At 46.5% G+C, this 27,991-nt stretch overlaps 1 protein-coding gene across 2 annotated transcripts; it reads right to left on the bottom strand.

Moving 5' to 3' along the window:
* Nucleotides 1–292: 292 nt before the first annotated feature.
* Nucleotides 293–26,805, bottom strand: LOC135541297 (5-aminolevulinate synthase, non-specific, mitochondrial-like). 2 transcript variants are annotated; one of them, XM_064967429.1, is made up of 11 exons: nucleotides 26,633–26,805; nucleotides 22,803–23,037; nucleotides 22,202–22,387; nucleotides 20,263–20,400; nucleotides 14,016–14,235; nucleotides 13,323–13,507; nucleotides 6,487–6,666; nucleotides 5,402–5,566; nucleotides 4,510–4,778; nucleotides 3,687–3,849; nucleotides 293–800 (listed from the first exon to the last, which is right to left on the bottom strand). In XM_064967429.1, exons 2-11 carry the CDS (start codon nucleotides 23,014–23,016, stop codon nucleotides 637–639), a joined length of 1,884 nt encoding a protein of 627 aa, XP_064823501.1. In that variant the 5' UTR covers nucleotides 23,017–23,037; nucleotides 26,633–26,805; the 3' UTR covers nucleotides 293–636. The 2 variants fall into 2 exon arrangements, with proteins under 2 accessions (XP_064823501.1, XP_064823502.1); XM_064967430.1 differs by having other exon boundaries at nucleotides 22,202–22,384.
* Nucleotides 26,806–27,991: the final 1,186 nt, after the last annotated feature.

The raw sequence follows: 27,991 nt of genomic DNA, 5'->3' as shown, positions 1-27,991 counted from the left end.
TGGAGTTCTGAGTTGGATGACCGTTTCAAAACTATATTTCCCCCCCAGTGGGAGCAGTTTCCCCCCCTTCTACGAGTTCCCAGGTGTCTTGAACAAACTGATGTCGGAAGTCGAATATTTCCGAGTGCCCAGTGGTTCTGAACTCAGAGGGTGACTTCCGGAGCGCGGCGAGGGGGGGGATCAATAAACCCATCAACTTCCGCACACACTTCTGACTTGAATGACGCAATTCATGTTAGACATTCAAAATAAAACAAACATGAAGTTAAAAAATTAAACAAATTCCCCTGTGTCCTGTTACAAGATAAATTACATTTTTAATTTGGGAGGTATTCCATTTGTTACATGTGTCAAGCTTTGAAAATTAGACAAACAAATGCACATTCTAGATAATTAGGCACGCCTTTCCATTCTTTTGTTTGAAATTGTGCAAACTCCAAACACAGGCTTGGTCAAAGTGGCTATATCACAGAGTGTCAAATTAGCTCCTTAAACCCTCGATAATTTTTAATCCCTCAGCTTTGGGACAGTCGTGTAATATGGCGGAGGTGTAAGTGAAAGCTCAAAATGTAGGGCTGAGGGAAGAGTGATTTTGGGACTAAGACAAGAGGAATGGGTTGAGTGTATTCTGTAGTGTCATCCAGCGTGAGCTGAGATGGGGTGGCTCAGGCCTCTGAAGTAAGACTGTTCTCTCTCAGTCATCAGCTCAAAGTGCAGCGGCTGCTGACAGAAGTTACACTCTGCCGAAGAATGGGGCTTCAGAGGTAGACCGGACTCCTTCCAGGTCTGAACCAGCTTCTCTGTAGAAGGGAAATATTGTTGTTTAAAAAGGGGGTCTCCAACAGGACTATCAATCAAAGCCACATTGACATTATTCCACACTATTGTCTTAAAACCTCTTAAGGACCGCATTCTTGTTACTTACAACCTCATGCTAATCACATTAGCGCACACATTACCTCAACCGTCCCACAGGGGGGACACTGATTTAATGTCAAGATCACTCCGTATGTAGCCAGTTAGCCATGTCTATATATCACTCCGTATGTAGCCAGTTAGCCATGTCTATATATCACTCCGTATGTAGCCAGTTAGCCATGTCTATATATCACTCCGTATGTAGCCAGTTAGCCATGTCTATATATCACTCCGTATGTAGCCAGTTAGCCATGTCTATATATCACTCCGTATGTAGCCAGTTAGCCATGTCTATATATCACTCAGTATGTAGCCAGTTAGCCATGTCTATATATCACTCAGTATGTAGCCAGTTAGCCATGTCTATATATCACTCAGTATGTAGCCAGTTAGCCATGTCTATATATCACTCAGTATGTAGCCAGTTAGCCATGTCTATATATCACTCCGTATGTAGCCAGTTAGCCGTGTCTATATATCACTCAGTATGTAGCCAGTTAGCCATGTCTATATATCACTCAGTATGTAGCCAGTTAGCCATGTCTATATATCACTCAGTATGTAGCCAGTTAGCCATGTCTATATATCACTCCGTATGTAGCCAGTTAGCCATGTCTATATATCACTCTGTATGTAGCCAGTTAGCCATGTCTATATATCACTCAGTATGTAGCCAGTTAGCCATGTCTATATATCACTCCGTATGTAGCCAGTTAGCCATGTCTATATATCACTCCGTATGTAGCCAGTTAGCCATGTCTATATATCACTCCGTATGTAGCCAGTTAGCCATGTCTATATATCACTCTGTATGTAGCCAGTTAGCCATGTCTATATATCACTCAGTATGTAGCCAGTTAGCCATGTCTATATATCACTCAGTATGTAGCCAGTTAGCCATGTCTATATATCACTCAGTATGTAGCCAGTTAGCCATGTCTATATATCACTCAGTATGTAGCCAGTTAGCCATGTCTATATATCACTCCGTATGTAGCCAGTTAGCCATGTCTATATATCACTCCGTATGTAGCCAGTTAGCCATGTCTATATATCACTCTGTATGTAGCCAGTTAGCCATGTCTATATATCACTCCGTATGTAGCCAGTTAGCCATGTCTATATATCACTCAGTATGTAGCCAGTTAGCCATGTCTATATATCACTCAGTATGTAGCCAGTTAGCCATGTCTATATATCACTCAGTATGTAGCCAGTTAGCCATGTCTATATATCACTCCGTATGTAGCCAGTTAGCCATGTCTATATATCACTCCGTATGTAGCCAGTTAGCCATGTCTATATATCACTCCGTATGTAGCCAGTTAGCCATGTCTATATATCACTCCGTATGTAGCCAGTTAGCCATGTCTATATATCACTCCGTATGTAGCCAGTTAGCCATGTCTAAATATCACTCCGTATGTAGCCAGTTAGCCATGTCTATATATCACTCAGTATGTAGCCAGTTAGCCATGTCTATTATTCACTCCGTATGTAGCCAGTTAGCCATGTCTATATATCACTCAGTATGTAGCCAGTTAGCCATGTCTATATATCACTCAGTATGTAGCCAGTTAGCCATGTCTATATATCACTCAGTATGTAGCCAGTTAGCCATGTCTATATATATATATATATCACTCCGTATGTAGCCAGTTAGCCATGTCTATATATCACTCTGTATGTAGCCAGTTAGCCATGTCTATATATCACTCAGTATGTAGCCAGTTAGCCATGTCTATATATCACTCAGTATGTAGCCAGTTAGCCATGTCTATATATCACTCAGTATGTAGCCAGTTAGCCATGTCTATATATCACTCCGTATGTAGCCAGTTAGCCATGTCTATATATATATATATATCACTCAGTATGTAGCCAGTTAGCCACTGCAGAGTTCTTTTTTTAGGCTCAAAATTAGTCTTCTGATGTGATTTAAGAGTCGACATGGACTCAATCAATGAAAATGTTCTATGAAAAATCGTAATATTGAGTGTAAAAAAAACGAAAAGAAATCTAAAAAAAAAAAAACTTTTATTTTTACATTTAAAAGAATTCTGAAGATTATGCCCCCCCCCCTTAAGAGTTGTGTATTACCAGGTATATTGACCAAAAATACATCTCTTGTACATCATTGACCCAGGGAAGAGTTGCAGGGTAGAGGAGAAGAATGTGCCGATTTGAAAGATAGAAAAAATTAACGCCAGGACAGCGGAGTCAATCACCACCTTCCGGAGACACCTGAAACCCCACCTCTTCAAGGAATACCTAGGATAGGATAAAGCAATCCTTCTCACCCCCCCTTAAATGATTTAGATGCACTATTGTAAAGTGGCTGTTCCACTGGATGTCAGAAGGTGAATTCACCAATTTGTAAGTCGCTCTGGATAAGAGCGTCTGCTAAATGACTTAAATGTAAAATGTAATAAAAAAAACAAGCTCTCATGCTAGAAAAATGTTGAAGATCCCCAAGTATTAGAATATCTAAATCTCAACATTAATTTGTGTGAGTGACATAGTGCCCTGTCTCTAGAAGTCATTCTGGGTCGTGTTCAGTAGAGCAAAACTGTTGCAAACAGAAACGCTTTGGCAGGAAAATAAAAACAAGGGTTTGGGTACAGCCGTTACCTTTAGTTGAAGGTTTTCTGCCATTGTGTGTTTAGTACTGAACACAACCCATGTTTAAAACACACACACACACCAATATAAAACCTTCACCGCAGTCATTTCCTGTTTACTTGCTTGACCAAACACGGCTCTCTTACCGACGAAGTGAGTCATCATCTGGGGGGTGTGGTGCGGCGTGGGGGCGATGCGTAGAAGCTCCTCCCCCCGGGCGACTGTGGGATAGTTGATGGCCTGGACGTAGATGTTGTAACGGCTCATCATGATGTCACACACCTCCGTGTTCTTCTCCGCGTCAGACACCTGTAGACAACGTCCAAAACAGTAAACAATCAATCAATCAATCAATCAATCAATCAATGGAAGAATCATCATGAGAATGTCAATCAATACTAATAAAACGATGGGTCAATTAGTCAATAAAAAATATGTCAACTCAATACCGTTCAGGCTAAATCAATATTATGCCGATCCATACTAACAATTAAAAATAAAACACTGTCTACAGTTACACCATGACGTCTCTAAGGTGTCAAGTTGACAGACATGACCCAGGAGTTGTATCTGGTTAGGGATAACTCAGGACCCCGAATGACGCTATGATAAATCATGTTACGCGTGCGGATTCCAAACGCCCATGTGACCACATTTAAATACGACGCAAAACGTACAATGGGGTTGATTTTGCGGGAGACCGTGTAGACGACATGAACACATGTTTGGTTCACGCAAAATTTGGTCAAAAATCCAAAAACGAGTTATGAACGCCTGGGAATATCTGACCATGGAAACGTTTCTGGTTGGTCTCGGGGAAACATAAAACAGTTAGGAAAGGAGACTTTTAAAAACCGGATTGAGTGAAGTAGCAGCAAATGAGAAACTAAATGAGAATGGATGGCCTCGCAAGTTTCCAGACAAAATTTCAGATTCACATTGGACAATAAAAGTTGTAGCGATTCTCACCCTGACAGGGATGATGTGAGAGGGACAGTGGACGACGGGCAGTCCGGAGTCCATGAGCATCTGTCTCAGCAGCTTGACGTTGCGCTGGTGTTTCCTCCGGAGGGCGCGGCCCTCCTCCCCTTTAAGGGTCTGGATGGACTCGCGGGCGCCCGCCAGCAGCATGGGAGGCAGGGACGTGGTGAATATGAAGCCTGCAGCGTAACTACGCACCGTGTCCACCAGGGCGGCGGTACTGGCAATGTAGCCTCCAACACAGCCAAACGCCTTGCCTGGAAGAACAAAGACAACGTTAAATGCGCCGTTAAACGTTAAAGGCTCTTCCACTAGAGCAGGGAAAATTAACATTTATCCGACAGATATATTTCTGGTTCACAACAAATACGAGCATCCCTGGTTGTTGGAGATTAAAATATGACTCTTTCTTTCTACTTCTAGACCTCTTGGTATTCAACAGGTCTTGTTGTTGTGAAGCAGTTCTCTGTGTGGTTTTATTCTGGTCATCTTGACATGCTTCTATTCTATCAAGACAAAGGAACTGAACAGATGATTGGCCTGCTGTAGTGTGTGTGTGCGCTGATTGGTCTCTCAGCTCGCCCAGGGCTGTGGTCTCCTAGCAACAGGAAACTAGATTCTAGTTCCTGTTTCTCCAGTGTCCCATTAGGTGACAATCTGAAACTCCAGTATTTGAGACCAGAAATCTTGTTCGCTTCAGGGATTCAGACAACAAAAGACTGAAGAAACTCGACTACAGATGTCAGGAAAACTAACTTGGGAGGGTTTAGAAAAGCTTTAAAACATTGTGCTGTTTGGGGAGGGGAGGGGGGGGGGGGTAAATGCTGTTAACTATTAGTCATTGGAGCCATTTTGAACAGTGTTTAGTTGTAGTACTGACCCAGTGTTCCAGAGATGATGTCCATCTTGTGCATGATGCCGTCTCGGTCCCCGATACCTCCTCCCCGAGCGCCGTACAACCCCACCGCATGCACCTCGTCTACAAACGTGATGGCGCCAAACTCATGGGCCACATCACACAACTCATCCAGAGGACAAACCGCACCTTTAAGAGAAAAATAAAATAAATAATTAATGAGGCATTTTAAAAGGTAGGGTTACAGTGGGACAAACCGCACCTTTAAAAGAAAAATAAAATAATTAATGAGGCATTTTAAAAGGTAGGGTTACACCATACCTTTAAAAACAACAACAAAGGGGTTAATATCATGTAACTAATTTAGCAGGAGGGTTTTACACTAGGAACGATACCAGTATCCCAATATTTTTTCCATGTCAAAAACTTCTAACACGAAGCAGACCAAACTGTTTGGTCCTTTAAAAACCTGCTGTATATGAAATACAATGTTTATTTTTTATTTTACCTTTATTTAACCAGGCAAGTCAGTTAAGAACAAATTCTTATTTTCAATGACGGCCGAGGAACAGTGGGTTAACTGCCTTGTTCAGGGGCAGAACAAAAGATTTGAACCTTGTCAGCTCGGGGGTTTGAACTTGCAACCTTCCGGTCACTAGTCCAACGCTCTAAACACTAGGCTACCCTGCCACCTGTAGCTTGGAAAATAAATCAACGTGACTCCGGATGACAACATAATGACGTTTGTTTCCAACATTACGGCTCTTTTCCTAAAGAAGTTCAAATCAGCTTTGCGTTTTGTTTCCTTGCCATGATACTAATGAGTGCGGCGGTACTGACCCGGCCCTAATTTACACATTAAATTAACAGGAAATATCATATAACCAGCGTAGGACATTTTAATACGAGGGTTAAATCCTGCTACTCAGGCTTCACTGAGTCACCTCCACAAATTCAGATTAGAACTATTCAGGCAAATCAGACTTGTAAACGTTATATTCAAATCGCAGCACTGACGTCAACGGGATGTTTTAGTTACACATCGCAGGTCACGTTAAGGCACTTCACATAGGGAATAGGGTGCCATATGGGACACAGGCTCCACTCACCATCCATGGAGTGGACCGTCTCGAAGGCTACGATCTTTGGAGTGGACGGGTCTGACTTCTGTAGCAGCTCTCTCAAGTGGTCGGGGTCATTGTGACGGAATACGAACTTCTTGGCTCCGCTGTTCCTGATGCCCTGGATCATTGAGGCATGATTCCCTGCATCAGAATAGATTTCACAGCCTGGAGGGGAGAGAGGGGCAATAAAACCCCTGTTTGGTACCATTTCACATTCGGCATTCAGCAGACGCAGTAATCCAAAGCGACTTACAGTTACTGCATTCAACTAAAATACTTTTTTTTTTAAATAATTGTTTTAAACATTGCAGTAAAGCCCTCCTCAAAGCAGCCCTCCTCAACGCAGCCCTCCTCAACGCAGCCCTCCTCAACGCAGCCCTCCTCAACGCAGCCCTCCTCAACGCAGCCCTCCTCAACGCAGCCCTCCTCAACGCAGCCCTCCTCAACGCCGCCCTCCTCAACGCCGCCCTCCTCAACGCCGCCCTCCTCAACGCCGCCCTCCTCAACGCCGCCCTCCTCAACGCCGCCCTCCTCAAAGCCGCCCTCCTCAAAGCCGCCCTCCACAAAGCCGCCCTCCACAAAGCCGCCCTCCTCAAAGCCGCCCTCCTCAAAGCCGCCCTCCTCAAAGCCGCCCTCCTCAAAGCCTCCCTCCTCAAAGCCGCCCTCCTCAAAGCCGCCCTCCTCAAAGCCGCCCTCCTCAAAGCCGCCCTCCTCAAAGCCGCCCTCCTCAAAGCCGCCCTCCTCAAAGCCATGGCACAGATTAATTTATTTTCCATCTTTTGTTTATTCAGGAGATCATCTTGACAATCTCTCGTGTGAGATTGGGAAGGATAATAAAAGCCTGTTTAGGATCCTGATAACCCAGATGAATATGCAGTATGATATAATTACTAACCCTATTTTACCTAGGTGACTTTGCCGACAGACAATTCAGCTCTATGATCCACAGAGACACAACATGGAGCAGGAAGTACAACAGCTTGAATCCACAACTACCTGGTCTAGAGGGGACCGCTCAACTGGCCCGACAGAGGGGACCGCTCAACTGGCCCGACAGAGGGGACCGCTCAACTGGCCCGACAGAGGGGACCGCTCAACTGGCCCAGAGGGGACCGCTCAACTGGCCCAGAGGGGACCGCTCAACCGGCCCGACAGAGGGGACCGCTCAACTGGCCCAGAGGGGACCGCTCAACTGGCCCAGAGGGGACCGCTCAACTGGCCCAGAGGGGACCGCTCAACTGGCCCAGAGGGGACCGCTCAACTGGCCCAGAGGGGACCGCTCAACTGGCCCAGAGGAGACCGCTCAACTGGTCCCTGGCCCAGAGGAGACCGCTCAACTGGTCCCTGGCCCAGAGGGGACCGCTCAACTGGCCCAGAGGAGACTGCTCAACTGGTCCCTGGCCCAGAGGGGACCGCTCAACTGGCCCAGAGGGGACCGCTCAACTGGCCCAGAGGGGACCGCTCAACTGGCCCAGAGGGGACCGCTCAACTGGCCCAGAGGGGACCGCTCAACTGGCCCAGAGGGGACCGCTCAACTGGCCCAGAGGGGACCGCTCAACTGGCCCAGAGGGGACCGCTCAACTGGCCCAGAGGAGACCGCTCAACTGGCCCAGAGGGGACCGCTCAACTGGCCCAGAGGGGACCGCTCAACTGGCCCAGAGGGGACCGCTCAACTGGCCCAGAGGGGACCGCTCAACTGGCCCAGAGGGGACCGCTCAACTGGTCCAGAGGGGACCGCTCAACTGGTCCAGAGGGGACCGCTCAACTGGCCCAGAGGGGACCGCTCAACTGGCCCAGAGGGGACCGCTCAACTGGCCCAGAGGAGACCGCTCAACTGGTCCAGAGGGGACCGCTCAACTGGCCCAGAGGAGACCGCTCAACTGGTCCGACAGAGGGGACCGCTCAACTGGCCCAGAGGAGACCGCTCAACTGGTCCAGAGGGGACCGCTCAACTGGCCCAGAGGAGACCGCTCAACTGGTCCGACAGAGGGGACCGCTCAACTGGCCCAGAGGAGACCGCTCAACTGGCCCAGAGGAGACCGCTCAACTGGCCCAGAGGGGACCGCTCAACTGGCCCAGAGGAGACCGCTCAACTGGTCCGACAGAGGGGACCGCTCAACCGGCCCAGAGGGGACCGCTCAACCGGCCCGACAGAGGGGACCGCTCAACTGGCCCAGAGGGGACCGCTCAACCGGCCCAGAGGGGACCGCTCAACCGGCCCGACAGAGGGGACCGCTCAACCGGCCCCTGGCCCAGAGGGACTGTTGAGCACAGGATGCTATTTATTTTGGCAATACAATGTCTGTTAGTTCAGGTCAGGTGAGGTGAGGGGATTACCTGGTCGTAGAGGCAGGCCAATGTCTGTTAGTTCAGGTCAGGTGAGGTGAGGGGATTACCTGGTCGTAGAGGCAGGCCAATGTCTGTTAGTTCAGGTCAGGTGAGGTGAGGGGATTACCTGGTCGTAGAGGCAGGCCAATGTCTGTTAGTTCAGGTCAGGTGAGGTGAGGGGATTACCTGGTCGTAGAGGCAGGCCAATGTCTGTTAGTTCAGGTCAGGTGAGGTGAGGGGATTACCTGGTCGTAGAGGCAGGCCAATGTCTGTTAGTTCAGGTCAGGTGAGGTGAGGGGATTACCTGGTCGTAGAGGCAGGCCAATGTCTGTTAGTTCAGGTCAGGTGAGGTGAGGGGATTACCTGGTCGTAGAGGCAGGCCAATGTCTGTTAGTTCAGGTGAGGTGAGGGGATTACCTGGTCGTAGAGGCAGGCCAATGTCTGTTAGTTCAGGTCAGGTGAGGTGAGGGGATTACCTGGTTGTAGAGGCAGGCCAATGTCTGTTAGTTCAGGTGAGGTGAGGGGATTACCTGGTCGTAGAGGCAGGCCAATGTCTGTTAGTTCAGGTGAGGTGAGGGGATTACCTGGTCGTAGAGGCAGGCCAATGTCTGTTAGTTCAGGTCAGGTGAGGTGAGGGGATTACCTGGTCGTAGAGGCAGGCCAATGTCTGTTAGTTCAGGTCAGGTGAGGTGAGGGGATTACCTGGTCGTAGAGGCAGGCCAATGTCTGTTAGTGCAGGTCAGGTGAGGTGAGGGGATTACCTGGTCGTAGAGGCAGGCCAATGTCTGTTAGTTCAGGTCAGGTGAGGTGAGGGGATTACCTGGTCGTAGAGGCAGGCCAATGTCTGTTAGTTCAGGTCAGGTGAGGTGAGGGGATTACCTGGTCGTAGAGGCAGGCCAATGTCTGTTAGTTCAGGTCAGGTGAGGTGAGGGGATTACCTGGTCGTAGAGACAGGCCAATGTCTGTTAGTTCAGGTCAGGTGAGGTGAGGGGATTACCTGGTCGTAGAGGCAGGCCAATGTCTGTTAGTTCAGGTCAGGTGAGGTGAGGGGATTACCTGGTCGTAGAGGCAGGCCAATGTCTGTTAGTTCAGGTCAGGTGAGGTGAGGGGATTACCTGGTCGTAGAGGCAGGCCAATGTCTGTTAGTTCAGGTCAGGTGAGGTGAGGGGATTACCTGGTCGTAGAGGCAGGCCAATGTCTGTTAGTTCAGGTCAGGTGAGGGGATTACCTGGTCGTAGAGGCAGGCCAATGTCTGTTAGTTCAGGTCAGGTGAGGTGAGGGGATTACCTGGTCGTAGAGGCAGGCCAATGTCTGTTAGTTCAGGTCAGGTGAGGTGAGGGGATTACCTGGTCGTAGAGGCAGGCCAATGTCTGTTAGTTCAGGTCAGGTGAGGTGAGGGGATTACCTGGTCGTAGAGGCAGGCCAATGTCTGTTAGTTCAGGTCAGGTGAGGTGAGGGGATTACCTGGTCGTAGAGGCAGGCCAATGTCTGTTAGTTCAGGTCAGGTGAGGTGAGGGGATTACCTGGTCGTAGAGGCAGGCCAATGTCTGTTAGTTCAGGTGAGGTGAGGGGATTACCTGGTCGTAGAGGCAGGCCAATGTCTGTTAGTTCAGGTCAGGTGAGGTGAGGGGATTACCTGGTTGTAGAGGCAGGCCAATGTCTGTTAGTTCAGGTGAGGTGAGGGGATTACCTGGTCGTAGAGGCAGGCCAATGTCTGTTAGTTCAGGTGAGGTGAGGGGATTACCTGGTCGTAGAGGCAGGCCAATGTCTGTTAGTTCAGGTCAGGTGAGGTGAGGGGATTACCTGGTCGTAGAGGCAGGCCAATGTCTGTTAGTTCAGGTCAGGTGAGGTGAGGGGATTACCTGGTCGTAGAGGCAGGCCAATGTCTGTTAGTGCAGGTCAGGTGAGGTGAGGGGATTACCTGGTCGTAGAGGCAGGCCAATGTCTGTTAGTTCAGGTCAGGTGAGGTGAGGGGATTACCTGGTCGTAGAGGCAGGCCAATGTCTGTTAGTTCAGGTCAGGTGAGGTGAGGGGATTACCTGGTCGTAGAGGCAGGCCAATGTCTGTTAGTTCAGGTCAGGTGAGGTGAGGGGATTACCTGGTTGTAGAGGCAGGCCAATGTCTGTTAGTTCAGGTGAGGTGAGGGGATTACCTGGTCGTAGAGGCAGGCCAATGTCTGTTAGTTCAGGTGAGGTGAGGGGATTACCTGGTCGTAGAGGCAGGCCAATGTCTGTTAGTTCAGGTCAGGTGAGGTGAGGGGATTACCTGGTCGTAGAGGCAGGCCAATGTCTGTTAGTTCAGGTCAGGTGAGGTGAGGGGATTACCTGGTCGTAGAGGCAGGCCAATGTCTGTTAGTGCAGGTCAGGTGAGGTGAGGGGATTACCTGGTCGTAGAGGCAGGCCAATGTCTGTTAGTTCAGGTCAGGTGAGGTGAGGGGATTACCTGGTCGTAGAGGCAGGCCAATGTCTGTTAGTTCAGGTCAGGTGAGGTGAGGGGATTACCTGGTCGTAGAGGCAGGCCAATGTCTGTTAGTTCAGGTCAGGTGAGGTGAGGGGATTACCTGGTCGTAGAGACAGGCCAATGTCTGTTAGTTCAGGTCAGGTGAGGTGAGGGGATTACCTGGTCGTAGAGGCAGGCCAATGTCTGTTAGTTCAGGTCAGGTGAGGTGAGGGGATTACCTGGTCGTAGAGGCAGGCCAATGTCTGTTAGTTCAGGTCAGGTGAGGTGAGGGGATTACCTGGTCGTAGAGGCAGGCCAATGTCTGTTAGTTCAGGTCAGGTGAGGTGAGGGGATTACCTGGTCGTAGAGGCAGGCCAATGTCTGTTAGTTCAGGTCAGGTGAGGTGAGGGGATTACCTGGTCGTAGAGGCAGGCCAATGTCTGTTAGTTCAGGTCAGGTGAGGGGATTACCTGGTCGTAGAGGCAGGCCAATGTCTGTTAGTTCAGGTCAGGTGAGGTGAGGGGATTACCTGGTCGTAGAGGCAGGCCAATGTCTGTTAGTTCAGGTCAGGTGAGGTGAGGGGATTACCTGGTCGTAGAGGCAGGCCAATGTCTGTTAGTTCAGGTCAGGTGAGGTGAGGGGATTACCTGGTCGTAGAGGCAGGCCAATGTCTGTTAGTTCAGGTCAGGTGAGGGTTGGGGATTACCTGGTCGTAGAGGCAGGCCAATGTCTGTTAGTTCAGGTCAGGTGAGGTGAGGGGATTACCTGGTCGTAGAGGCAGGCCAATGTCTGTTAGTTCAGGTGAGGTGAGGGGATTACCTGGTCGTAGAGGCAGGCCAATGTCTGTTAGTTCAGGTGAGGTGAGGGGATTACCTGGTCGTAGAGGCAGGCCAATGTCTGTTAGTTCAGGTCAGGTGAGGTGAGGGGATTACCTGGTCGTAGAGGCAGGCCAATGTCTGTTAGTTCAGGTCAGGTGAGGGGATTACCTGGTCGTAGAGGCAGGCCAATGTCTGTTAGTTCAGGTCAGGTGAGGTGAGGGGATTACCTGGTCGTAGAGGCAGGCCAATGTCTGTTAGTTCAGGTCAGGTGAGGTGAGGGGATTACCTGGTCGTAGAGGCAGGCCAATGTCTGTTAGTTCAGGTCAGGTGAGGTGAGGGGATTACCTGGTCGTAGAGGCAGGCCAATGTCTGTTAGTTCAGGTCAGGTGAGGTGAGGGGATTACCTGGTCGTAGAGGCAGGCCAATGTCTGTTAGTTCAGGTCAGGTGAGGGGATTACCTGGTCGTAGAGGCAGGCCAATGTCTGTTAGTTCAGGTGAGGTGAGGGGATTACCTGGTCGTAGAGGCAGGCCAATGTCTGTTAGTTCAGGTCAGGTGAGGTGAGGGGATTACCTGGTCGTAGAGGCAGGCCAATGTCTGTTAGTTCAGGTCAGGTGAGGTGAGGGGATTACCTGGTCGTAGAGGCAGGCCAATGTCTGTTAGTTCAGGTCAGGTGAGGTGAGGGGATTACCTGGTCGTAGAGGCAGGCCAATGTCTGTTAGTTCAGGTCAGGTGAGGTGAGGGGATTACCTGGTCGTAGAGGCAGGCCAATGTCTTTTAGTTCAGGTCAGGTGAGGTGAGGGGATTACCTGGTCGTAGAGGCAGGCCAATGTCTGTTAGTTCAGGTCAGGTGAGGGGATTACCTGGTCGTAGAGGCAGGCCAATGTCTGTTAGTTCAGGTCAGGTGAGGGGATTACCTGGTCGTAGAGGCAGGCCAATGTCTGTTAGTTCAGGTCAGGTGAGGGGATTACCTGGTCGTAGAGGCAGGCCAATGTCTGTTAGTTCAGGTCAGGTGAGGGGATTACCTGGTCGTAGAGGCAGGCCAATGTCTGTTAGTTCAGGTGAGGTGAGGGGATTACCTGGTCGTAGAGGCAGGCCAATGTCTGTTAGTTCAGGTGAGGTGAGGGGATTACCTGGTCGTAGAGGCAGGCCAACGTCTGTTAGTTCAGGTGATTATTATTTAGCTGGCCCTGTAAGTACATTGAATTAGTTCAGTACAGATAAGGTGATTTGCTTACCTGGTATCATCTTGGCCAGGGTGAACAGGGTGGAGTCATTGGCTACGAAGCAGGAAGTGAAGAGGAGCGCAGCGTCCTTCCTGTGGAGGTCTGCTAGTTCCTGTTCCAGTTCCACGTGGAACTTACTGGTCCCAGAGATGTTCCTGGTTCCTCCAGCCCCACTGCCGTGCTTACGCAACGTCTCCCTGGAAACAACAGTCAACAACAACGGTGAAACAAAATCCTCGGGAAACCATGACAACCCAACGTCTCTCTGTCAAGAACACCAGACAAACAGGAAACAATAGTAAACTGGCCAATTAACCACGTAGACACCTTCCCTGGGTTGTTAACAGCTCTGTGTGGGCATCTAGGCCAATGGATAGGTAATAGGTTCTTAATGAAACTACCAGTTTTGTCCCGTCTCCATCCTCAGGGAGAAATACAGCCCATTGATCTATCCATGGTTGTGTTCAGGTCGGTAACAAGAACTAATTTTTTTGAAAGAGTGAAAACTGTGGAGGTACTAGTATCTGTGGAAAAACAAAAATGCTAATTCTCAGTTTCAATGGGAAATCAAAACAGCCCCTTTATATAGTGTCTTCATTTATCTATCCGTCCAACTACCAAATTCAAAAAAAAAATCACCACTGTTCACCTCATTTATCTATCCGTCCAACTACCAAACTCATCGCCAGTTGTCCGGCTACTTACGTGATGGAGTTGACGACCCGCGGGTGTCTGCTCATGCCCAGGTAGTCATTGGAGCACCACACAGACACGTCTCTCCTGTCGCTAAGGGAATCGGTGTAGTCGTCACCCATGGGGAAGTCCGTGGCTCGCCGGTTAACCGTCTTAAAGACGCGGTACGTGTGGTCACTCTTCTTCTCCTCAATCTTCCTCTCGAAGAACTCATCGTAGCGGAAGTTAGAGACTGCAGGCAGGAGACCAAAAAAAAGGAAGCAAACATGATTAGAGACGGTAAAGATCATATTGAGGTGTCGCCGTTTTAATAAAAGACGAGAGAGAACATGCTTAACGCTATCCTCTTTCAGGACACTCTGAACAGGTGCAGTCTTTCGGTTTTATTCTGTTTCATAGTTGTGTGTGTGTGTGTGTGTGTGTGTGTGTGTGTGTGTGTGTGTGTGTGTGTGTAACCTAAACTGGGAAGTAATAGGAGAAATGTACACCCTGGGTCTTATTGATAACAGAGCTAGGAGATACTTGGTGTGTGTGTGTGTGTGACTACTGGTCTTTCCATGACAGACTGAACAAGTGAATCCAGGTGAAAGCTGTGATCCCTTAATGATGTCACTTGTTAAATCCACTTCAATCAGTGTAGATGAAGGGGAGGAGACGGGTTAAAGAAGGATTTTTAAGCCTTGAGACCTCATAGATAAGTTTTTACTCTGACATGCACTGTCAACTATGGGACCTTATAAAAGAAAGGTGTGTTTTACAAATCATGACCCATCAATTGAATTTACCGCAGGTGGACTCCAATCAAGTTGTAGAAACATCTCAAGGATTATCAATGGAAACAGGATGCACCTGAGCTCAATTGAGTCACCTCAAAAGGGTCTACATACCTTATTTGCATAAGGTATGTGTTTATTTAATAAATTTGCACAACAACTAAAAATTATCTAGAAAAACAGTTTTCGCTTTGTGGTATTGTGATGTCATTATGGGGTATTGTGATGTCATTATGGGGTATTGTGTTGTCATTATGGGGTATTGTGTTGTCGTTATGGGGTATTGTGTTGTCATTATGGGGTATTGTGATGTCATTATGGGGTATTGTGATGTCATTATGGGGTATTGTGATGTCATTGTGGGGTATTGTGATGTCATTATGGGGTATTGTGTGTAGATCGATGAGAAACAATAATTAAATCCATTATAGAATAAGGCTGTAATGTAAAAAATGTGGAAAAAGTCAAGGGGTCTGAATGCACTGTGTGGACAGTAAGATGTGACTAAAGGCTATTGACGATTTGAGAAAGTGACAATAAATGCTTGTGCTCTGATCCTTGCCTCAGGCTGCACAGCTGTTCTCATCAAGTGATCATACAGTATTTTCATCATCTGTTACAGGCTTTGATTGTTCCATTTTATTGAGGTTGGATGTTAACGCGATTAGTGTCACCTCGTTAGACAGTGTGTGTTACTCCTGTGCTGGTTGGTCACCTCGTTAGTCAGTATGTGTTACTCCTGTGCTGGTTGGTCACCTCGTTAGTCAGTGTGTGTAACTCCTGTGCTGGTTGGTCACCTCGTTAGTCAGTATGTGTTACTCCTGTGCTGGTTGGTCACCTCGTTAGTCAGTATGTGTTACTCCTGTGCTGGTTGGTCACCTCGTTAGTCAGTATGTGTAACTCCTGTGCTGGTTGGTCACCTCGTTAGTCAGTATGTGTTACTCCTGTGCTGGTTGGTCACCTCGTTAGTCAGTATGTGTTACTCCTGTGCTGGTTGGTCACCTCGTTAGTCAGTATGTGTTACTCCTGTGCTGGTTGGTCACCTCGTTAGTCAGTATGTGTTACTCCTGTGCTGGTTGGTCACCTCGTTAGTCAGTATGTGTTACTCCTGTGCTGGTTGGTCACCTCGTTAGTCAGTATGTGTTACTCCTGTGCTGGTTGGTCACCTCGTTAGTCAGTATGTGTTACTCCTGTGCTGGTTGGTCACCTCGTTAGTCAGTATGTGTTACTCCTGTGCTGGTTGGTCACCTCGTTAGTCAGTATGTGTTACTCCTGTGCTGGTTGGTCACCTCGTTAGTCAGTATGTGTTACTCCTGTGCTGGTTGGTCACCTCGTTAGTCAGTATGTGTTACTCCTGTGCTGGTTGGTCACCTCGTTAGACAGTATGTGTTACTCCTGTGCTGGTTGGTCACCTCGTTAGTCAGTATGTGTTACTCCTGTGCTGGTTGGTCACCTCGTTAGTCAGTATGTGTTACTCCTGTGCTGGTTGGTCACCTCGTTAGTCAGTGTGTGTTACTCCTGTGCTGGTTGGTCACCTCGTTAGTCAGTGTGTGTTACTCCTGTGCTGGTTGGTCACCTCAGTGTGTGTTAGTCAGTGTGTGTTACTCCTGTGCTGGTTGGTCACCTCGTTAGTCAGTGTGTGTTACTCCTGTGCTGGTTGGTCACCTCGTTAGTCAGTGTGTGTTACTCCTGTGCTGGTTGGTCACCTCGTTAGTCAGTGTGTGTTACTCCTGTGCTGGTTGGTCACCTCGTTAGTCAGTGTGTGTTACTCCTGTGCTGGTTGGTCACCTCGTTAGTCAGTGTGTGTTACTCCTGTGCTGGTTGGTCACCTCGTTAGTCAGTATGTGTTACTCCTGTGCTGGTTGGTCACCTCGTTAGTCAGTATGTGTTACTCCTGTGCTGGTTGGTCACCTCGTTAGTCAGTATGTGTTACTCCTGTGCTGGTTGGTCACCTCGTTAGTCAGTATGTGTTACTCCTGTGCTGGTTGGTCACCTCGTTAGTCAGTATGTGTTACTCCTGTGCTGGTTGGTCACCTCGTTAGTCAGTATGTGTTACTCCTGTGCTGGTTGGTCACCTCGTTAGTCAGTATGTGTTACTCCTGTGCTGGTTGGTCACCTCGTTAGTCAGTATGTGTTACTCCTGTGCTGGTTGGTCACCTCGTTAGTCAGTATGTGTTACTCCTGTGCTGGTTGGTCACCTCGTTAGTCAGTATGTGTTACTCCTGTGCTGGTTGGTCACCTCGTTAGTCAGTATGTGTTACTCCTGTGCTGGTTGGTCACCTCGTTAGTCAGTATGTGTTACTCCTGTGCTGGTTGGTCACCTCGTTAGTCAGTATGTGTTACTCCTGTGCTGGTTGGTCACCTCGTTAGTCAGTATGTGTTACTCCTGTGCTGGTTGGTCACCTCGTTAGTCAGTATGTGTTACTCCTGTGCTGGTTGGTCACCTCGTTAGTCAGTATGTGTAACTCCTGTGCTGGTTGGTCACCTCGTTAGTCAGTATGTGTTACTCCTGTGCTGGTTGGTCACCTCGTTAGTCAGTATGTGTTACTCCTGTGCTGGTTGGTCACCTCGTTAGTCAGTATGTGTTACTCCTGTGCTGGTTGGTCACCTCGTTAGTCAGTATGTGTTACTCCTGTGCTGGTTGGTCACCTCGTTAGTCAGTATGTGTTACTCCTGTGCTGGTTGGTCACCTCGTTAGTCAGTATGTGTTACTCCTGTGCTGGTTGGTCACCTCGTTAGTCAGTATGTTACACCTGTGCTGGTTGGTCACCTCGTTAGTCAGTATGTGTTACTCCTGTGCTGGTTGGTCACCTCGTTAGTCAGTGTGTGTTACTCCTGTGCTGGTTGGTCACCTCGTTAGTCAGTATGTGTTACTCCTGTGCTGGTTGGTCACCTTGTTAGTCAGTATGTGTTACTCCTGTGCTGGTTGGTCACCTCGTTAGTCAGTATGTGTAACTCCTGTGCTGGTTGGTCACCTCGTTAGTCAGTATGTGTTACTCCTGTGCTGGTTGGTCACCTCGTTAGTCAGTATGTGTTACTCCTGTGCTGGTTGGTCACCTCGTTAGTCAGTATGTGTTACTCCTGTGCTGGTTGGTCACCTCGTTAGTCAGTATGTGTTACTCCTGTGCTGGTTGGTCACCTCGTTAGTCAGTATGTGTTACTCCTGTGCTGGTTGGTCACCTTGTTAGTCAGTATGTGTTACTGACTAATGAGATGTGAAGGGTTAACTCCTTTTGTTGCCTCTCCCTAGTTGATTTCTAGAAAAACAATCCTTTAACTGATTTTTCCTGTTTTCATTTTGCTCCATTTTTTGGTTTGCTTCCTGTCTAAGTTCGGTGTGGGTTTCTTTTGTTTGCTTCTTTGTGGGTCTCATGATGTGTCTTTTAGGTCCCAGTTGTTGCTAGTCAACTTTCAGTGGACACCCCCATGAGGGTCTTTCAGAACCCCTCCTAAAACTTCACCTGTTTAGTTCTGGTTGTTGTCAGTGACTCTGTTAGTTCCCCCTTCTATTTGAGCAAACATTTTTTGGGGGTTCTTGCTGGGGAACATAATATTTTCATTGTATACGCTGGGTTCTCCAACCCTGTTCCTGCAGCTACCCAGTACTCTGTAGACGCTGGGTTCTCCAACCCTGTTCCTTCAGCTACCCAGTACTCTGTAGACGCTGGGTTCTCCAACCCTGTTCCTGCAGCTACCCAGTACTCTGTAGACGCTGGGTTCTCCAACCCTGTTCCTGCAGCTACCCAGTACTCTGTAGACGCTGGGTTCTCCAACCCTGTTCCTGCAGCTACCCAGTACTCTGTGGACGCTGGGTTCTCCAACCCTGTTCCTGCAGCTACCCAGTACTCTGTAGACGATGGGTTCTCCAACCCTGTTCCTTCAGCTACCCAGTACTCTGTAGACGCTGGGTTCTCCAACCCTGTTCCTGCAGCTACCCAGTACTCTGTAGACGCTGGGTTCTCCAACCCTGTTCCTGCAGCTACCCAGTACTCTGTAGACGCTGGGTTCTCCAACCCTGTTCCTGCAGCTACCCAGTACTCTGTAGACGCTGGGTTCTCCAACCCTGTTCCTGCAGCTACCCAGTACTCTGTGGACGCTGGGTTCTCCAACCCTGTTCCTGCAGCTACCCAGTACTCTGTAGACGATGGGTTCTCCAACCCTGTTCCTTCAGCTACCCAGTACTCTGTAGACGCTGGGTTCTCCAACCCTGTTCCTGCAGCTACCCAGTACTCTGTAGACGCTGGGTTCTCCAACCCTGTTCCTGCAGCTACCCAGTACTCTGTAGACACTGGGTTCTCCAACCCTGTTCCTGCAGCTACCCAGTACTCTGTAGACGCTGGGTTCTCCAACCCTGTTCCTGCAACTACCCAGTACTCTGTGGACGCTGGGTTCTCCAACCCTGTTCCTGCAGCTACCCAGTACTCTGTAGACGATGGGTTCTCCAACCCTGTTCCTTCAGCTACCCAGTACTCTGTGGATGCTGGGTTCTCCAACCCTGTTCCTTCAGCTACCCAGTGCTTAATTTGTGAAACCAATTGAAGTGTTTTGGGAACATGTTTTCCCAACGAAACATTTTTTTTAAATTAAAAACTGTTGTCAGACCCTCTGTGTGCTGGAGGAAGTATTGAAGGACAGAGGAAGAGGAGGAGATGGTAATGTACAGTGGCGTTATATTCTGTGGTTGAATGTAATAAGTCGGTCGTAATTATATAAATAGCTAAGTTTCATTTTAGTATAGACATCAAATCATGAAAATGAAAAATAAATGTTTTTCTGCTATGTGTAATATGTGGTCAAGGTACGTATTGTATATAAAGGCACAATAGAGCCCCAGAGTGGGGACAATAGAGCCCCAGAGTGGGGACAATAGAGCCCCAGAGTGGGGACAATAGAGCCCCAGAGTGGGGACAATAGAGCCCCAGAGTGGGGACAATAGAGCCCCAGAGTGGGGACAATAGAGCCCCAGAGTGGGGACAATAGAGCCCCAGAGTGGGGACAATAGAGCCCCAGAGTGGGGACAATAGAGCCCCAGAGTGGGGACAATAGAGCCCCAGAGTGGGGACAATAGAGCCCCAGAGTGGGGACAATAGAGCCCCAGAGTGGGGACAATAGAGCCCCAGAGTGGGGACAATAGAGCCCCAGAGTGGGGACAATAGAGCCCCAGAGTGGGGACAATAGAGCCCCAGAGTACCAGGCCATTAGGAACTGATGATCATGAGTGAGTTGGGTAATACGAACATGTCCAGAGAGCATAGGAGGAGATAACCGTGGGTCATCGGTTACAATAGGCGACAGCTCTTCTGTGCCACTCAAATATGAGGTGTTCCTAATGTTTTATCAACTGACTGTATACTCTATTCTACCTTGTATGTTCACGGCTACACAATGACAACGTTTTTCATTGAAATAGAACTCATTCATTTAAAATGAGTCTCTACGACAAGGACAATAAAGTTTGGTTTGAATAGTCTGGTCATGTGACTCACAGCTGGGCATGTTCTCCTGCAGTAGATGGGACACCCTGGTTGGACGTTGATTCAGCAGCTTCTTCATCAGATCGGTTCGGGTAAGACCTCCAGACTTTGAGGAGGAACTACTGGCCAGAGCCTGGGCTGGGGTCACATCTGAGGAGACAGAGAGGTATAGGGCTGGGGTCACATCTGAGGAGACACTGTACAATTCCATCTCCTCTTCCTCTGTCCTTCAATACTTCCTCCAGCACACAGAGGGTCTGACAACGTGTCGTTCCGCAAACGTCCAAGGGGAGACCGGTATGAGGCTGGGTGTGGCTTGAAGCAATGAGTGACGTATTTAAGATATCACACTAAAAAAAAAAAAAGGGTCAGTGGTGGAATTTGAACCCAAAACCAACTCCTTCCCATTTCAGCTGGTCGTTCAGTACAGCTCCGTTTCCATTCCACTGAACGTTCTATTAGGTTAAGTACTGAACACAGACATGTTTTAATAGGCAGCTGGTCCTCCAATGGGGAAGGAGGAAATTAGAAAAAAAAGGAGAGCCGCACACTCTAGGAGCTCATTTACCAATGTTTCGACAGCCAAGCTGTCTTCATCCATTGGCTCTCGAAACATTGGTAAATTATCATTTTTTGCATCTGAGCTCCTAGAGTGTAGCTCTCCTTCATTTTTAAGTTTTCTACTCCGCTAGTCAGCACCTCGTCTAAATAGGTGTGCGTTTTTTTTCTTCTAGAAGAAGGAAATTAGAAAATATATCCTGTGATGGAAATGTTTGTTAAAAACCCAATTTCTGTGTTCGCGCAAGTGACAGATTGAACGATCTCTCAGTACGCCCAGAACCTTGGAGAAAGGGATCTCAGTTTCATGGTCTCAGCTTAGAGAGAAGATGCCTAGTGAGGTGTTGGTCTGTCACATGTAATGAACCAGTATTGGTCGTCACATGAACAAAGCAAATGTTAAATTATGCAAATATAACTTGTTTGCAGTATACAAGAGAACTAACGGGACTGCCCCGGTAGAGCTCCTGACAGATATTCACCAGGGTCTGTAGTGACGCCTCTAGCACTGAGATGCAGTGTCTCAGACCACTGCGCCACTCAGGAGCCCCCATATACTCCATCTGTATCAATAAAGGAGGAGTTCTCCAAATGTTTGGGGCCATGGACCCCTTTTTTGTGATATCAATTGTATCAGGGACACCACTTAATCCGAACATAAATAAAAATGAATAAAAATTAAAAAGCATACATGGACGAACCAAGTCTTGGGCCCTGGGAAGCAAGATTTAAAAAGCCCGCCTCTTGGAATTGGAGAGAATATTTAACAGTTTAAGCTAAATTCCTGCAATTCTACACATTTTGCCATGAGGCAGGGAGAAAACTTCTCAGCTTTAAAGCTTAAATTACAGTGCATTTAAGTAAAAAAAAAAATATATAAAAAATATATCAGTATTGAGTTAATTTTTTAAAAATTGGTAGAGTACTGCAGTGGATACTAATATCCCAGTGAGCTTCCCAGGCCCATGACCCCCCAGGCCCATGACCCCCCAGGCCCATGACCCCCCAGGCCCATGACCCCCCAGGCCCATGACCCCCAGGCCCATGACCCCCAGGCCCATGACCCCCAGGCCCATGACCCCCAGGCCCATGACCCCCCAGGCCCATGACCCCCCAGGCCCATGACCCCCCAGGCCCATGACCCCCCAGGCCCATGACCCCCCAGGCCCATGACCCCCCCAGGGTTAAGAACAGAGTACTGTGGATGAATAGTTTGACATTGTACTACACCCTCTAAACCAATTCCACAGATCCCTTGTCCAAAATGTATTTAAAATCTGTTAGTAATGTTAATAAAAAATTTTAAAAAAACTGTGTTTACATCTGTACCCTCTGAAGTACCGACCCCTGCAACAACGGAACAAAGCTCCAGGTAGTTTAACCCCTCGTTTACCTTTCTGAACGGTGCGGACCTCCTGCACGTCCTCCTGCAGCTGGAGGCTGGCCTGGCGCACCACACCGCTGTTCTGGCCCATCTCAGCCGCCAGGAAGGGGCACTTGGAGGCCCCCGAGACCTGGCCAGAGGGGGGCTTGGGATGGGGGTGGCTCTGAGGCAGCTTGGTGGTGCCTCCATCAGCTACTAAAACACAGGAGATACTAAGGGTTAGAAGACTAAGAGCGACACACAGATACAGACCCTTTAAAAAACGTACACAATACTACGAGTGGTTTTTCCTAGTGACGTGAGCAGGTTGGGAAAACACAGACCAAGAGATTTTTTCCAACTGAGGAAACCTTGGGGTCATAATTCATATGTTAACGTAACAACACATCATGATGTTACAGTTTATGACCAGATCCCTTCTCGGCTGAAGTCAAGGTGTCACAAGATCACCTACCCTTCTCGGCTGATGTCACGGTGTCACAAGATCACCTACCCTTCTCGGCTGATGTCACGGTGTCACAAGATCACCTACCCTTCTCAGCTGATGTCACGGTGTCACAAGATCACCTACCCATCTCGGCTGATGTCACGGTGTCACAAGATCACCTACCCTTCTCGGCTGAAGTCTGAGCTGAAGTCATGGTGTCATCAGCTTTCTGGAAGCTAGCCGGTGAGGAACAGAGGGAGCGGGCCAGAGGCTTGGAAGCGAGGTCCATCATCACAGGACATTTCTGGGCATAGACCACCAGGGATTTCCGGGCCTGCTGGAAGAAGGCCTGGGGAACACGGGACAGGAACGGGCAGCGGCGAATTATAGTCTCCATCCTTCTAACGATTGTCCAAGCCTGAGGGAAAAGAGATAAGATCAGGATCTCCTGTAAACCAGACATTTTATGTTTTTTTTTCTTATCATGTGTTTTGTCATTGATTCAAGTCTTGTCCATTTCCCCCAAGTTGTAATCAATAAAGCTATACTATACTTTGCTCTGAGTGAGAAGTTGAACATTGTAATGCGTTATGAATGGCTAGGCATTCACATTTCTTATCTGAAGCACGTAAGGTCATAGGGCCTAGCTATGTCAAAACAGTACAGTCTGTGGGATAGGAATAAGCCCGTGACATCATGAAACTAATGAAACACAATAACATGCTGCTCTTCACATGATAAATACAATGCTTCTGACAACAATGAGAAATTCACAATGATTGATACATACATACATACATACATACATACATACATACATACATACATACATACATACATACATACATACATACATACATACATACATACATACATACATACATACATACATACATACATACATACATACATACATACATACATACATACATACATACATACATACATACATACATACATACATACATACATACATACATACATACATACATACATACATACATACATACATACATACATACATACATACATACATACATACATACATACATACATACATACATACATACATACATACATACATACATACATACATACATACATACATACATACATACATACATACATACATACATACATACATACATACATACATACATACATACATACATACATACATACATACATACATACATACATACATACATACATACATACATACATACATACATACATACATACATACATACATACATACATACATACATACATACATACATACATACATACATACATACATACATACATACATACATACAAGAATAAGGTCCTAGAAGCTTGGTTTTGGGGGTTTTACAATTTTATCATTTTTGCTTCCTACCATGACACTGGAAAGCGTTAACAAGAAAAATGTGTCTTATTCCTGGAATGAGGAAAACTTAACCTCCATTCAGTAGCCAGGCACATAGCAGGGAAAAAAATAAATAATTTTAAATCACACAGGGCTGCCAACTCATTGGCCGTGAGACACGCATTTCACCCTCCTACTCGCGGCACACCTCTCGTATCTCACGCATTGGAAAGTACTGCTTTTCATAGTCCACTGTATAGTCAACGCGTTTACATTTTTTTCAACTGAGCTACTCATGAGCGGAATCTCTATCCATCGATCGGTCTTGCCACAGCACTGTGAACCGCGGCACATTGAAGCATATGACTGGTCTAGTTATGTAAAGGATCATGTGGATTGGATGCGCGTTTTAAAAGAAATCACCCCTCAAGATTAGAGTTGAGCTGAGAGAGGGAGATCATTCTCCCCTGAGTTTATTAAAAACTGTAAAAAGAGCAGCATATTAGCGCTAGTTTTATGTACAATGTGGTCAACGAAATGAAATTGCGTTCTTCAATAGGGAGGGGAGTAACAGCAGTCTTTTGACAGCATGTACTAAATTTGATTAAATCCACACTTGTGTTAGTACTCTCGTTTGGTGACAGACTTAGGCTGTGACAACGAAAAGGTGACAGGCCTACATAATGTTTTAGCAGGGAAGTTCGGTATGGTGACCCGATTTGGAACTGAAAATAATTTTTGTTAAACAGATTGTGAACTCAGAAGTGTACGTTTGATTCTAGGGGAGGGGGGGACAAAATGCATATAACATAGTTTGGGTAAGAGTGTAGGGGCAGAGTTACGTCATATTCTTCAGGATATTTTATTACCCCCTTTATTTAGTCTGATCACTGGAACAATTCTCTACAATGGGATAAAATACAGGGTGATTAACTGTGCTTAACAGCAAGCACAATACTGCTATTCCCCACACGTACTTTAGTATTCCGCGTATTCCCAATTCTGACAAGAGTATTCACATACCTAAAATCTGCCTACGTGCGTCTTTGAAAATGAATGATATGAGGCTATGCATTTATTTACATTTTTTTGTTGCAGCCGTTCATTGAACAGTTTAGAATAAGTCATACAAATAAGCATTGGAATTTGAAATGCTCCAGGAGTCAAATATAAATATTTGACATTTTAGTATTGTTTACATGCTCTGCAGAGAGGGTATGGGGACAACACATACTGTCTACGTATAGTAAGACCATGTCAAAGCTCTTCAGCTAGTAGACCCAAACCACCTGGATATTGATCTATTATAGCTAGTAGACCCAAACCACCTGGATATTGATCTATTATGGCTAGTAGACCCAAACCACCTGGATATTGATCTATTATAGCTAGTAGACCCAAACCACCCGGATATTGATCTATTATAGCTAGTAGACCCAAACCACCCGGATATTGATCTATTATAGCTAGTAGACCCAAACCACCCGGATATTGATCTATTATAGCTAGTAGACCCAAACCACCCGGATATTGATCTATTATAGCTAGTAGACCCAAACCACCCGGATATTGATCTATTATAGCTAGTAGACCCAAACCACACGGATATTGATCTATTATAGCTTGATCTATTATAGCTAAATTGTTATAACAAGAAAATGTTTTAAACACCCATCACCTGGGAAACATAGCTCAGGGGTGACCAACACTCCTAGAAAGCAAGCAGGATGCTATTCCATCCACATTTTAAAGAAATAGTTAACCCAAAATGACCAAATTATAACATGTTTGTGTCCTTGACTTGAAAGCAGTCTATGGATAAGCAGAGTGCAATCTATGATTAGGTTACACAGGAAATGTTAATTTGATTATTAGCATTTCCTGTGCAGAGCCTTTGCTTATAACTTTCCACTTGAGAACAAGGAGCATTCCCTGCTTCCAACCGTTTCTAACATTTTCCAGTCTCCCTCTCTCATTTCATTAGTCTCTGAATAAAAGTGTCAAACCAACAAACACATTTTTTTAAATAAAATATTTGCATACGTTACATTTCATACTCCAAAAATCGAAAATAACAAAAGTGGTCAAATTTTGAGTGTTCATTTCATGTTTCAAAGCATCCTGAATACACCCTGGACATAGGCCTAAACCTTGTCGAAATACATAGAATTGCAGGTATATTGTCTTAATTAAAACAGTAACATCGTCTAGGGCCGTAGGACCCACCGTCCCCCGTCTCAGGATTGTGTCAGAGGGCAATGCAATTCATATAGCAAATCTCACTCCAAGCTTTCTTCAAATGTTGGCAGTCCTGATACAAGTATTTTACAAACTAGCCTACATTCTCGTGTAATCTGAGACAAACCACGCAAACCGCATATCCCGTCAATCGTGCATTAATAATTCAACAACACCCCCAGTCATAATTTGTTGTGTTTTTTAAACCAATAAGATGTATCCACTCCATAAGGATACTAAGTTTCATAGCTATACCGACGGGTTTTAATAACTATTTACATTTCCATGTCATCGTTACTCAATGAATAACACTAGCTAAATCTTCATTCAGTCAAGCGGCTAGAATATGCTCCGGTTAGACCCACTAGCACGCCGAGCTACAGTAGCTGGTTGACCGAGGAACTAAGAACGAACGTTTGCTTACCTCGATATGCTTAGGATCACCTTCTCACAACTAAGCTTAAAAAAAAAGCTAGATTGTCTTTGAAAGATCTCAGCGGCTGTTTTATTGTAAATATAACACTCTTAATAGTTCATATAGCTACTGTTCCAAAACTACGTTTCGTTATCCTGCACTGAGGACGAACGAAAGGACAAGGATAGACAACCGGGTTTATAAGAACGAATACTAACGCCAAATCTCGCGAGAGGATTAGTGTGTACGTCACAGCCCTCCAGAAAGTCATTGCCCCAGAAAATGTTCCATTATGTCAAAAGCAAAGGGTGACTCATATCCTCAGTCATTTATTTGTATTTTTTATTTAACATTTATTTAACTTGGCAAGTCAGTTGAAATATACAATTAGTCTACGCTGTAGTTAAACATTTACATGTAAAATATTTTTGGAGACAGGTAAATACAATTTTGACGTGTAAACATTTACATGTCAATTCTACATAAAACAATGTATGATGAGGGGCGTATCCACTGGTATTTGAATACTGGATCATTTCACAATATGAAAAGCTAAATATATGTACTTTCAGTTCTCAAATCTCCCCAAAAAGTAGTCTACCAGTATGCATTGTAAATGTCACACGCAACAAGTTAGTCTGCATTTAGAGTGTGTGGTAGAGTATGTGTTCGAGTCACATGCGTCAAATACAACGGGTGTAGACTACCGTGAAATGCTTGCTATACGAGCCCTTCACAACGATGCAGCGTTAAAAACATTTTTTACAAATAGTTGTGTGTAATTGTTGATTTTTACATTTTTTATTTTACCTTTATTTAACTAGGCAAGTCAGTTAAGAACAAATTCTTATTTTCAATGACTGCCTAGGAACAGTGGGTTAACTGCCTGTTCAGGGGCAGAACGACAGATTTGTACATTGTCAGTTCGGGGATTTGAACTTGCAACCCGCTTACTAGTCCAACGCTCTAACCACTAGGCTTCCCTGCCGCCCCGACTTGAGAAAAAATATTTAAAGAGAATGGTCATATGTTGTATTTGTAGTACTATAATATTCTATTCCCTTCACTACACAGTTTGACCTTCCATCATTGCCCAAATGCATTGACCGGTCGAATGTGTTACTGAATGAAGATTCTGATGTGCTGAAACAAAGGATGGGTTATGTTTTGTTGTGATAGTGCTCCCTCTAGTGTTACTTTTGCAATAAAAGCAACACAGCAACGCTGAATGACGTGTCCTTATTTGCGCTTGACCAAAAAAACATTTAGGAGAATGATATTCTGGATCATCTTCCGATATCACTCGACACACTTTTTTTTGCACATATTCTCTGTGAATGGTAGTTTGCAGAGAACATGTGTGTTGAG

This window comes from Oncorhynchus masou, chromosome 6, assembly GCF_036934945.1.
Source record: "Oncorhynchus masou masou isolate Uvic2021 chromosome 6, UVic_Omas_1.1, whole genome shotgun sequence".
Taxonomy (NCBI): Eukaryota; Metazoa; Chordata; class Actinopteri; order Salmoniformes; family Salmonidae; genus Oncorhynchus; species Oncorhynchus masou.
This window is presented reverse-complemented; position numbering and strand designations above follow the sequence as displayed.